This window comes from Bombyx mori, chromosome 11 (genome assembly GCF_030269925.1).
Source record: "Bombyx mori chromosome 11, ASM3026992v2".
NCBI lineage: Eukaryota > Metazoa > Arthropoda > Insecta > Lepidoptera > Bombycidae > Bombyx > Bombyx mori.
In genome coordinates this window covers 12,181,962-12,194,751 of record NC_085117.1, presented here as the reverse complement: position 1 = coordinate 12,194,751, position 12,790 = coordinate 12,181,962, and the positions used below count along the sequence as shown (strand labels likewise).

Here is a 12,790-nt window from a genome sequence, read left to right as displayed (position 1 = left end):
TAATTTGCAGGTAAGTACAAATGACTCATAACATAACAATGTCTCACCACCCTTCGTATACCACCCCGCCGCCGTGTACCTGCCTTCGACGACTCATTTGTTTTTATCGATAATGGCGTTGCACCCACGCATCATGCTCACCGCCCTAGCCGGGCTATGTTTTATGACCCAAACTGCACGGACAAAATAATTCTACTATATCTCATTTGTCTTATGACATGTATCGTGAATTGATGAGCGAATGAAAGAAAAAATAATGAGTGAGATAGATGTATTGTGTGAATTTGTGTGGCTGACGAAAATTACCGTTCACTTCCCGCTAATTTCTTTTCGACCTATTGGATTGTCAAGGAAAAATGTACATTATTTCTATAGGCGTAAAGCTTAACATAACTCATGTATGTTTAAAACTAAATTTATATTTGCTCTATTCTTACATGAAAAGGTAGCCATTAATTTGCGAAGTTAATATTAGGAATAATGCGATGCTATATCAAAAAAATATATTTAAAAAAGTTTCTTAAAGTGTTTAGTTCTATGGTAAGCTGCATGTTGTAAATATTCAATGTTTAATCATAAAAGAGTAAATAAACTATATTGTGTATTAGTAAGTGTATATAATATATAGGCCCTGACAGTTACAAACTTAACTGAACATTGTAAATATTCCAATACAAAGTGAGTGATATATGTATACTGAACTAAATGATCAAGATGAAGAAATGATTTAATTGAGAGACCAATCAATTGAATTGGATCACTGAGTTAGTGAGCTAAATGAGTGATAGATACATATTATTTCGCTCTAAAGATATATGGATACATTTTGCGCATCATTAATATTTACACATATAGGGACTTGTTTTTTTGGTGGTCTTGCTTTGCAATCTCGCGCTTTGAAAATATTTTAAATGTCAATTAGTTATCAATGTAGAAGTATTAAATATTAAATCAATTGACAGTACATAACAAATATAAAATCATTTATAACATTAGCTTCTGTCTAAAAACCTTTTATGTGGTAAGCACTTCACATATCAATTTCGTGGCTTAATAATTCAATACATACATGCACTGCAAACATAATGCACCTGTGTGCATATAAAAATGTTACACTTGCATAATGATTGTCTAATTATCACCATTCATATAGAAATGATTATCAGATAGATGCACTTTATGTAGAGTCTTGGATCCCAATGGCCAAGTCTTTGTCATTTTTTACTGTACAGCATTAACAACAAAATGAAACATATCTAATTGATCAATGGAAACTATGGGTATATTCATGATTGTTAACCTATTGGACTTCATTATAAAATGTAGTTTAATTAAAGTTCAAAAACGATTTATTTCTTTGGTTTTCATTGAGTAAATTGTATCTAAAATTATTTTTAATACAGATATCACAGATACTTTTTGCAACTCTTCAGTTGCTATTAAAATTCTAATATGATGATAAGTTAACCTACATCATCATGTATGACCTGAAAAAAATCACACATGTCCCTTTAAGTAAATTGTCTTTTGGCCAGTTAAATAAACACAGCACATTCAAAGACCCATCAAAATAATAATTTCAAAATCACTTCAATATTCTCACTTCGAACCCATTTAAAAAAAATGTTCAAAGCAAATGGTTGTCCGTGTATAAAAGTTCACAACACTTATTCATGAAAAAAGTTCACAGTTCTAGCACAACTTTTTATTTAGTAATAATAAAATAGATCAATACATGGACGTTAAAAAACTTAGCGTCGATCACGATAAGACCTGCTTGAATCACGTTCACGACTTCGCCCCCGAGATCGATCAGCAGTTCGCCATAAAAATTCATCTACTGACCGTTCATAAGATCTTTTATCATAAAGAAGAACAGAACGAGGATATTCAGCAAGGTCATAGTAGCGAGGTGGAGGTGGGGGTGGAGGTGGTGGTGGTATACCGTCATATGGTGTCAGAGCTCCACTGAAACCTGGAGGAGCAACATATGGTAACGGAGGCAATTGATGATGCATGGATCGCATATACTCTGCTACATAGGCTTCTGCAGCTGCTGAACTTGTATTATTGTAGCTTTCACGATTACGTCCAAACCACATTGGAAAGCGATCCCGTAAATATGGAGAAGGTGACCTTCTTTTATAAGGGCCTGTAACTCGATTTCTGGGTGGTTGGTATATCTTTCTCCTATTTCTTGGACCTAATCTATGTCGAAATGATGAGCCTCTAAAAGCCAATGGGGCACGATATGTTCGATAGTTACCTCCACTTTTAACATATGATTTTTTTGATGCCTCTTTAGACTTCCGTAAAATAGGAGTCATTTCAATACCTTCATCTTCTGAAAACAGCCTACATAGCTCTTCTGCAACTTTTGGTTCTATTTCTTGCCCATCTCTTCCAATTTTGACGGGCTTACCTTCATTCCATGGGTTGTAAAGATGCAAGGTACTATTAAATGACAATTCTTTTCGACAAATCCAGTCAACTTTGAAAACTCCATCAAGTACTTTGGCTGAAAGGCCTGGGGGTAGCACCCATGATATTGGTGGTACATCTCGTCGTGATTCACTTCCTAACCGAGCAAAACCAGCAAATTTCCCACTCTCTTTGACCGAAAATATTAGCAATACATTGCGAGACTCTCTGTATGCTTGATTCAAATTGGCTTCATTTTGTGGTAAAGTGGACCACACTCCTCTTGCTTTTGAAAGTGTTATGTTTTCAGCATTATTCGATTTTATCAGGAAAAATCGTGTGTCTCGAAACAAGTAGTTCAATTTTGTCATATAATCGTAGGTTTTCACATTTGTTGTGCTACGGACACACTTGCGCTTTCTTCCTACAGGCGAACGACTTTTGGACTTGGAACGTTTGCGGATCACACGACTTTCCTTGGATTTAGTGCTGGCAGAACTTATGCTTGGTGAACTTGATCCACTTGATGAAGAACTAGATACTTCACTGCGTGTATCATAATCTTTACCTTCCTCTAACTGTTTGAGTTCCTCTCCGATTTCTGCTTCCACTTCACCAACACCAAGGTTGACGGCGTCTGTGTTGTTAGAGGTCTCCATCTTCAAAACAGTATTGATATTGTGATAGTTTAAACACTAGGGTTGAAAACTTGATTTTATTTCCGCGAGAATGATTTTTTATTTATTTATTAATCCACATTGTAGAATCAAAAGAAAACAATAAATATACAAGCTAACCAACTGATTTACGACAAGTATTACCGTACATGAAAACTAATACCCTACCTATTTAAACAAGCTAGTAGTGGTGTGCGGAATTGATTATCAATAATCGATTAATCGATTATCACGATCATCATTTGCAATCGATTTTCTTTTATAAAATCGAAGTGGGACCATTTTGAGCCGAAGAAACCAAATTTTCAACTGAGAGTATTAAAACATTACGACAATACTTAGAATTGCCTTTACTTGCAAGAACAAACAATCCTCTACAATATTGGAAGAGTATGAAAACAAATAATCCTTATCTGTACAAATTATATTTAAAATATTCGTGTATCCCAGCTACCTCCATTCCTTCAGAGAGTAGATTCTCTAAAGCAGGTCAGTTGACAAATTTACAAAGGAACAGCCTGCTGCCAAAGCATCTCGTTTACATAATTTTTTAAAATGCTAACTGAACTCTGATTGGAAATTTGATTTATTTCTTTGATTTTTAATAAAAAATTGTTTATTTTTCAATAATTAAGGGATTACGTTCTGTTTTTTATAATCTAGAGAAGCTGTAACAATTTTTATTTCGAAGTAATAATCAAACCTAATCGATTAATAATCGATTAACCTCCGATTGCATAATCGATTGATCGATTAAATAAATAATCGAATCGACACCACTACAAGCTAGCGATTGTTGTTTATTAGTATATAATCTATGACGGAGAAAGGCACAGACAAAATATTTGCTTATACCTATTCTTTCTGATGAACAAGGCAAATCGATAGCTTCGAATATTACATTAATCTGGGGTATGCATTAAATATGTAGGATTAATTGATAAAGTAAAGTTGCTATTGCATAGCTTTTATCGCGGGCCTTGAGCGCGGCGACCGAATCATGAAATTCCGTAACGAAAAAAACCTAACACCCCTCACTCCGCCTACCATGTAGTATGTAGCTCGCGTTCAACACATTCACACTTTGCGCTTGTGTAGTGTTTGTGAATAAGCACGTGGCGTGACGTCACACTGCATGCGCATCATGAAAATCTTCCCATCTCTCTCTCGCATGGTCTAGCTTATGAGTGTGAAGGGGACAGTTAATGTTTTGCTTTTATTAATGTTTAATATAGCGTGGTCTTGTTTTATTATTGTTTTAATATTAAATTATGAATGTCTAATTATAATTGCGTAAGTTCATAAAAAATGCTATGCAATAGCTTTACCGCGGCAGTTCCCGAGTGCCACATGTTTGCTGTATTTTTAATTTGGTTCATTTCAAATTAACGCTTATTTTCTAGCTTTATCTTTAAATATCTTTTGATCGGTTTTTTTTTAAACCAAATTGTCTTGAGATTCAGATAGCTTCGCACCTTGATGATGGAAACCATTATGCTAACAGAACTGTGTCCTAATGGCAACTATCACCAGCATAAAATATTTCAGTTTATTACTATATATATATGTGTGTATATATATGATATATAATACACAATTTGTATTTTGTTATTTAACAAAAAATAGATATGATCAATTAAAAAATCCTTACTCTTCCACAAATTCCACTAGCTTAGCAATTACAACTACTAAAATTAATAATACTTACGTATTACAGTCATGTATTACATTTTAAACATGAAATACATTTTTTTTTATATTCAAAGCAAGTGCACAAAATGATGATTTATATTAATAAAGAAACTAGGATGCTAAAAACTGCAAATCTTATGTTTCATAAACTATTGCAAATATATTTAACTTTGTAGACCCGCATGAATAATTACCGCATTCCAAAACGAACAGACCGATTGCCCTTACAAAAGTTTTACATTCAATGGCAATAAGTTAGGATTGTCTCACATATTGTAGATGTGGTGGTAACACATATGGTGTGTTTCTGACATCAGGCATTACGGTAGTATAAGAATAAGTTCACTCAGTTTTTTTTCGTACCTAAGTTGATAGCCTTGAGAGGCTATTTCAGCGGAACCTTGACTGGTGGGTGAGTTCACGGGGCTCAAACCTGATGACGTTGCTAACTCGAGCCCTAGCAAGAGCCGTGCTTCGCAGAATCTACCACCGGATCGGACGCGACCCACTGAGAAGATCCGGCGAAAAACTCAGTGGGCTGTGTCTGAGGGTTAATTTACTCGTCGAGCCCTTCGTCGCAAGCGACGGGTTCGACGGGAACGATGACCGGTGCTTAAGGTACCTAGAAGTGCCGTTACTGGATCGGGAGGATCCGAAATGACGTGTTTGGGGTGACGTCAATTGCTTTCCATTCTGTCCGCAGGATCGGGAATGTAGTTACCGGCGGCCACGATGAGAGGGTTCTCGTGTCGTGCCGCTTTATCGAAGTGGCGCATCGACGCCGACTGCAGATACTTACTGATGGACTAAGTCCAGGTCGTCATGGAGGTCGACGTTCCTGATAAACCATGGAGCTCCGACGGCTATCTTGCAAAAACGGGATTGAATTACTTGGAAATCTTGGAATGATTTTAAGTTAGTGCGGGCCACGTGAGCGAACACTACACAGTTCACTCAGACCTCGAATAGCATATATGTATATCAATAAAAGATGATTATGGTGAGTGATTCGAATTTGGATCCGTAATTCAAGCAAAAGCGTTACAAAGGACTAAAGTACCTATTAAAGAAAATTGAGACTTCAATTGACCTCGTTTTTTCAGATATGCATTATTAAGCTGTGATGTTTATAAACGCTAAAACCCTAAAACAAAGATTGAGTTTGAGCTCGTTTTTCCATCTTTCCAAAAAATCTGACTGTATGAGTGTGTATGATCCTTAAGTTTGACAAGTCATTCGTCAAGTCAGGTGATTTTTTATCTTAATGTTGGTAGTTAATTTAGATTGAAAAAGCCGCGTAAAGTTTTCGTGTTTTTTATGGATATATTGTATTGAAATTTATTTCCTAGAAATTGAATATACTTTTGTTACTACGAGAACAGCTTCTAATTAAGTCAATAATTTTCTCTTAAAATGCACTACGTTCAGAAGTATTTAGAAAAACTACCAATCTCCAAATCAAACATGAAAACTAACGAAGGCAAAAAATGTAGTATTTTTCTTTATTGTAATTATTACAGTTTTTACTCTCAAAAGGTATGTAAATTTCTATGTATTGAAAAGCAAACAAATATGTTATGATAACTTCCATGATAACTGATAAAACAAATTATATTTTGCAGGTTTTAATGGCTTTATACGAAAAGAATATAGATTTTGAACCCTTAATTGTTGACATAACAAAAGGAGAACAATATTCTTCTTGGTTTCTTGAAATAAATCCTCGTGGAGAAATACCAGTTTTGAAAGTGAAAGATGCGTTAATTCCAGACTCTACTAGGATTTTGGACTATCTGGAATTTTATTTAGACTCTGGTATAATAAAATTTTAACACTTATTAAGATTAATAAATTGCTTCAGTGATTTGAAAATTTTAAGTTATTAATTTATGATAATACATGATTTATTTTCTAATACAGAATATATTTTCATTTTATTAAGTAATGCTAAGTAATAAATACTGTATAAATATAAATAATGTAATGTAAGTATAAACAATAGTCATCTAAAACATAGCAAAAATAAAAACATATCATATTAATTACTATTTCAATAAAGAAGTGGTCAACAAGATTGTTACAAATAATTGTTAATGAAAATTATTCATTTTAGTTATATTATTCAATATGTAGTGATAAAATTATTTTTCAGATTTGGTTCCACTCATAAATGTTTCTAAGGATACAAAAGTGGTAACTACCATAAACAAATTTCGAGAATTGATTGACGCTTTGCCTGCTGGAGTTATAACAGTTGGTTCATTTTTTCATCCACATCTCTGCGGTAGTCCAAAGCTTCCATTTATTTTGCCAGTAAGAGAGATTTTAAAAAGTAAGTGGATAAACAACAAGGTCTATTTTTATACCATTTTATTTTATAATTTACTATTACAGGCTATCTCACTATACCATAAACTGTATTTAGTTTTTTGAGGATATTTATTATTACTTTGATGCTACTTATAAGTACATCATGTAGTTTATTTTTAAATGTGTTCTCTGACTTAGCAATATTGGTTTCAAATCTTTGAGTATCACATAACCGTTTAACTTATGCTGGTATGCCAAGAATGAAAACCAAGGTAGGGTATGGGATATTTAGCCTGCTCTACCAGCTTTATAAATTAGCAGCTGCATCTATCCAGGTCCCCATAGATGTTTCTGTCGCATACCTCTTAAATCAATGTGATTCCCTAGACAGGAGTAGCTACATGGGCTGTGTCAGAATGAGTATTCCGTAAATAACATGGTAACAATGTTGTCCCTGATCTCCCATAAAATTTCACTAAATGGGAGCATTCTGAATCTTTCGTGGTTCTCAGGAAGAAAACTAGTTTTCACTAATACCTAATCTACTTTGGTGTTACGAACGACCTACGGCGCCATTAGTAACACGCGCATATGCGATCGATACCTCCTCGAAAGAGTGTTGAATCAACTTTTTTACATGTAAACCATGAAAGCCTGTTTACAGGGTGGCTCATTTCCATTACTTTCTTTCGCTCGTCAGTAGTGATGAATTAACACAGAGAGGGACGAGCTTTCTTTTTGTTCCTCGCCCAATTATTCCTACGCGCCATAAAACAGCTTGGCTGTGCTTCTATTATTGATAACGTCCAGCTGGGACATATACTCGTCATGTTTTGAACGCCATAAAAACTTAGTTTTGTGTTTTAAGAAGTATCGTGACGTAGTAACATTTAAGTTAGTTTGTAACGCCACCTTTTAGCCGGCATGCTTTCGATGGAGGTAAGTTACCTAACTTGCGAGTTTTTAAGGATTCTTTAGCAGACATTTTCTTAACATAAGTATTGAACAAAATTTACTGTTTTATGACAGTATAATGAGAATTTCAAGAAACAAGTTTATTGTGATGAACTCTTTGACATTTGTTTAAGGATACGTATTCGATTTGTACTCAGTGTGACCATCTCTAAACTATAGATCCTGCCTTACTTTAGTTGAAAACCTGACAAATCCTGCCAACGTCTAGTAAAAAATACCTAATTAATGCCAACTTTATTAACCGTTGTAATAAACCAAGAAAAGTAAAAATACAGGAGTTTCATATTTTCACATACGCTCTTTCATATTTTCGCTTCATCACCACCACCACTAATAATAAGTATATCGCCGAAGAAATGTCACTAACAAGATATTAATACCTTAAAATCTTAATCGAATCTATCTATAAGTATGTCTCTATGACTGATTAAATTGAAATATAAACCGTAAACTCGTGTTAATGAATACTCGTTTCAAGATTATCAACTTTCTAAGCAATGTTTTAAAGTTGTTAATTGAATGTGATACGAATATAGCACAAGTATGGGGAAATCCCCTACATGCTCACGAAGTATCTTCAGGGTTGTCATTTTTTACATTTTATTGTGTTGCCATAAGGAAATTTATGTTCTTTATCCCAATTCCCAATATTGCCAAAAACTGCCAGAAGCTAAAATAAGAGTCCAATCCTGCCAAAATGGCAGGATCCTGCCACATATGGTCACACTGTTTGTACTCTGCACTTTGATATCACTAAAATCACGGTCCGAGTGTTGCCATAAGTTGAAATTTGTTTTTAATAGAAACGTTTGTAAATGATAATCGTATTATCGCTTGGTACTTTATAGCTTTTGTCCGACAACCTCTACAAGCCCTCTTACTGGCTGCTAATAGCTTGTAGAGGTAAAGGCCTGGTAGGTAAAAGCTACATTTGTAGTAAACTTAATATCCGATGTCCTTGTGTTTGCTCTAGCTTCATTGAATGTGAACACTTCTGAAATGGACGGCAAAAGCGGATTTGTTTCCATATTTATTGTTACAATATAAAAATATTATCTTTCTCCAACATAAATAGTTGTCACATAATCATATGTTGAATTCAAAAGTGATTAGCGCTAGAAGCTGTGCTGAATTTCAAACTTCGCGAAGTCGTATATTTTACTTTAGAATCTTTCTTTTTCCGTATCTGGGTGACCGCCACCCACTTTGAAACATGAGGTCAAAGTCTCGTTTATTCTGTTTAAAGACTTCCCCACTTTCGAATGACTAATTCGCAGCAGAAATGGGCAAGATGGCGGTACATACTCTCGCGTGCTCATAATACGCCCTACCTCAAGTAAGAATACAAAATTTATAGACGAGGGAGTTTTTATAACAATATTATTTCTTTATCGTGGCGGTTGGTCGTGAAATTTTATGTTCCTTTTTTCTCCGAGTAATAAATGGATTTGAACACGGCATATTTGAATAGCTCGATACCATTAACCTGGGCGTCTTATTTTTTACAACACGAAGACTTCAAACTTTGAGATAGCGACAGCTTCAAAATGATGTTCATTTAAAATGTACTTATGTATGTAATGTTATGTTTTCAGCTGGTGATTTGAGTAGCTCACAAAACTTGAGAAAGTTGGCGGATGAAAATCCAAAAGCAAAACATATCCTGTTGTACAAAGCTGAGATTCAAGATCGAAAACACGAACTTCTGAGTAATGAAGAGGAATATTTAAAAATTCTAAACATTGTTGACCAAGTTCTGAACCAAATAGAGGAGCAGTTAAAATTACAACCTGTCGGTAAGATCGAAATGATTTCATACAAGATTTCTTAGCTACTATTGCAGGAAATACTGATATCAAGAGCCGTTTTAAACGTTCGCGGCCACTTAAATAATAAACGTTAGGTACTATTTATCATTTTACAGTGACTCACTACGATTTTCACATTTCTCATTAAATAATGAGACACCGATATTTCGGAATGTCGAATGACCGTGTATATTGTAGACTGCGGGTAGGATGTTTGAAGCAGTCTCTTTCTACCCTTTTTCTAGTATCTGGATTCCATTCAGATGATAACCTGAAGCCATTACCCCGGTTGTAGTTTATATTTTATATAAGTATAACATCGTGGGGAAAACTTGCCAAATAATAGTGTTTATAACACAAGACATTGTATTCAAATATCTATAGTGATAGCGAGAACATAAACGATTTTCCGGGAAGATAAGTCATTGTTGTTGATGTAAGGAAGACGATAAAAATTGCTTTGTTTGGGCGCCAATCCTTATACGCGTCTTTTAAAAACTTTATTACTGTACACCTGTACAAGCTGCAAGGTAGGCAGATGAAAATGCAACTTTATGGTCTACTCGCAGACTCACATAACACATAGGATCTGCTGTTATCTGAGAAGGTGATGTCGCATACATATCCTACCCAGACGACGTGGCAATGTGAAGCCGTCATCGCCCGAAACTTGTCTTGCCGGATACCCGGGATCCACTCTCGGCATTTTTGGGCACCGGTCACCGTCCTCTTCGATTACCTACGACGAAAAGTTTGACAAGCGAATTACCCATAGACACACAGCCCACTGAGTTTATTCCCGGATATTCTCAATGGGTCGCGATTCCGATCCGGTGGTAGATTCTGCGAAGCACTGCTCTCGCTAGGGCAAATTCTCGCAGGTTGAGCCCATGAGTTCACCTACACGTCCGCTCGAATCTGGAATAGCCCCTTAGGCTACCAGCGAATAGATAGAGAAAAAAGGGCTTGATATTTTTTTTATTGCTTAGATGGGTGGACGAGCTCGCAGCCCACCTGGTGTTAAGTGGTTACTGGAGCCCATAGACATCTACAATGTAAATGCGCCACCCACCTTGAGATATAAGTTCTAAGGTCTCAGTATAGTTACAACGGCTACCCCACCCTTCAAACCGAAACGCATTACTGCTTCACGGCAGAAATAGGCGGGGTGGTGGTACCTACCTGTGCGGACTCACAAGAGGTCCTACCACCAGTGATTACGCAAATTATAATTTTTGCGGGTTTGATTTTTATTACACGATGTTATTCCTTCACCGTGGAAGTCAACCGTGAACATTTGTTAAGTACGTATTTCATCAGAAAAATTTGGTACCCACCTGCGGGATTCGAACACCGGTGCATCGCTACATACGAATGCACCGGACGTCTTATCCTTTAGGCCACGACAACTTCGATAAATGAAAATAAATGAAAAACTCACGGCTCATTTGGTCTTAAGTAAGCTAACCAGAACCTATAAACATGACAATGCGAATACTACCACCCACCTTCAAACATAAAGTGAGTCTCAGTTTTGTAGTATAACGACTGTCGCACCCTTTAAACCGGAATGAGTAAATGCTTTGCAGTAGAGATAGACAAGGTAATAGTATCTACCCGTGCAAGTTTATAATAAAACAAGTCTTAATTTTTTTTACTGCAGGACTTCTATTTTCCTTGTGGCAAGCATTCGTGCACGCTTTATGTAATTTGGCACCATTCTCTGTGATTTGAATCATGATCGGTACATTTTCATTGATTGATACGAATAAACCGGGCGTTTTATCATTTAGGTCACGAAGATATCTGGTGTAATTAATTATTGATACATTGACCTTGTGAAGAGACATGTCGGTATAGTTAAGTATATTAAATACAGGGTTGAGTAAGCGGTTAACCTCAGATAGGTTAGATAGTATAGGACAGATGGTTAGATAAGATAGGTTAGATAGGACCACTAAATTTTCTACAAAAAAACTGGTCACTGTCACATAATTTAGTAAAAATTTATTTTATTTACAGGTAATTGGTTATGCTGCGAAAATTTCAGTATTGCAGACATAAATTTGGCTGTCCTCTTGCAACGTCTTTGGGAATTAGGATTAGAAACACGTTTTTGGAGTAACGGAAAGAGACCCTTGATTGAGAGCTATTTTGAACGAGTACGACAAAGAGAATCATTCAAAAATACTATTCCAAATTTGCCACAGCACCTTAAAATGATAGTTACGGCTCCACCTCCAGTTTATGTTGGTGCTGCAGGTGCTGTTTCATTTGCTGTGGTATTTACCGTAGCATACATTTTTAAAAAAATTATTTCGTAATACTTATCACTATTTAGATTCATGTTATGATTTTTATTCGCTTTGCTGATAGCAATAAATATTGAATAGCTTTGATTATTGTCAAAGTTAACTGAATATTTTAGTATTGAAACAATTCAGTGCTTTATATTATGTAATCTTTTATATCAGTAAGTTAATATTTACTCTCAAATCTAAAAATCCCAAAGGGTTTAAGATATTATTTATGGTGGGCAGTGGCTTGACTGTGCCCCTGGCATTGCTGACGTCCATGAGCGACAGCAGCCATTCACCATCAGGTGGGCTGCAAGCTCGACTGCAATGAAACTATCAGTATTAATCAGTGGTAAACTTATATAAATTAAGTTGATTTTAGAAAATAGTTGAAGAAGAAATATATAATAAAACAAAAAATCCACATGATGTTTTATTCACAAAACAAATCATTGCAATAAAACATTGACATATAACAAATGTAAAATTAACTTAGAACTAATTTTTGAATCAATAAACAAAAAATTCAAATCAAGTAAATTATAAAAGATTTTACTGTACAGGGTGACATAAAGCTTATCATGTTAAGTAATTCTCAGAGTTGACACAT

General features: G+C 35.3%; 2 protein-coding genes across 3 annotated transcripts; one reads left to right on the top strand and one right to left on the bottom strand.

Annotated features, from left to right (window-relative positions):
• Nucleotides 1-1,326: 1,326 nt before the first annotated feature.
• Nucleotides 1,327-3,509, bottom strand: LOC101740205 (YTH domain-containing protein 1). The gene has a single exon (XM_004931439.5). The coding sequence runs from the start codon at nucleotides 3,078-3,080 to the stop codon at nucleotides 1,752-1,754; it is 1,329 nt and encodes a 442-aa protein (XP_004931496.2). The 5' UTR covers nucleotides 3,081-3,509; the 3' UTR covers nucleotides 1,327-1,751.
• Nucleotides 3,510-4,423: 914 nt separating this feature from the next.
• On the top strand, nucleotides 4,424-12,604 carry GDAP1 (ganglioside-induced differentiation-associated-protein). Of its 2 annotated transcripts, XM_062670814.1 has the most exons (6): nucleotides 4,424-5,790; nucleotides 5,894-6,326; nucleotides 6,413-6,605; nucleotides 6,943-7,122; nucleotides 9,671-9,871; nucleotides 11,906-12,604. In XM_062670814.1, the coding sequence occupies exons 2-6, from the start codon at nucleotides 6,204-6,206 to the stop codon at nucleotides 12,205-12,207; spliced, it is 999 nt and encodes a 332-aa protein (XP_062526798.1). In that variant the 5' UTR covers nucleotides 4,424-5,790; nucleotides 5,894-6,203; the 3' UTR covers nucleotides 12,208-12,604.
• The last annotated feature ends 186 nt before the right edge of the window (nucleotides 12,605-12,790 follow it).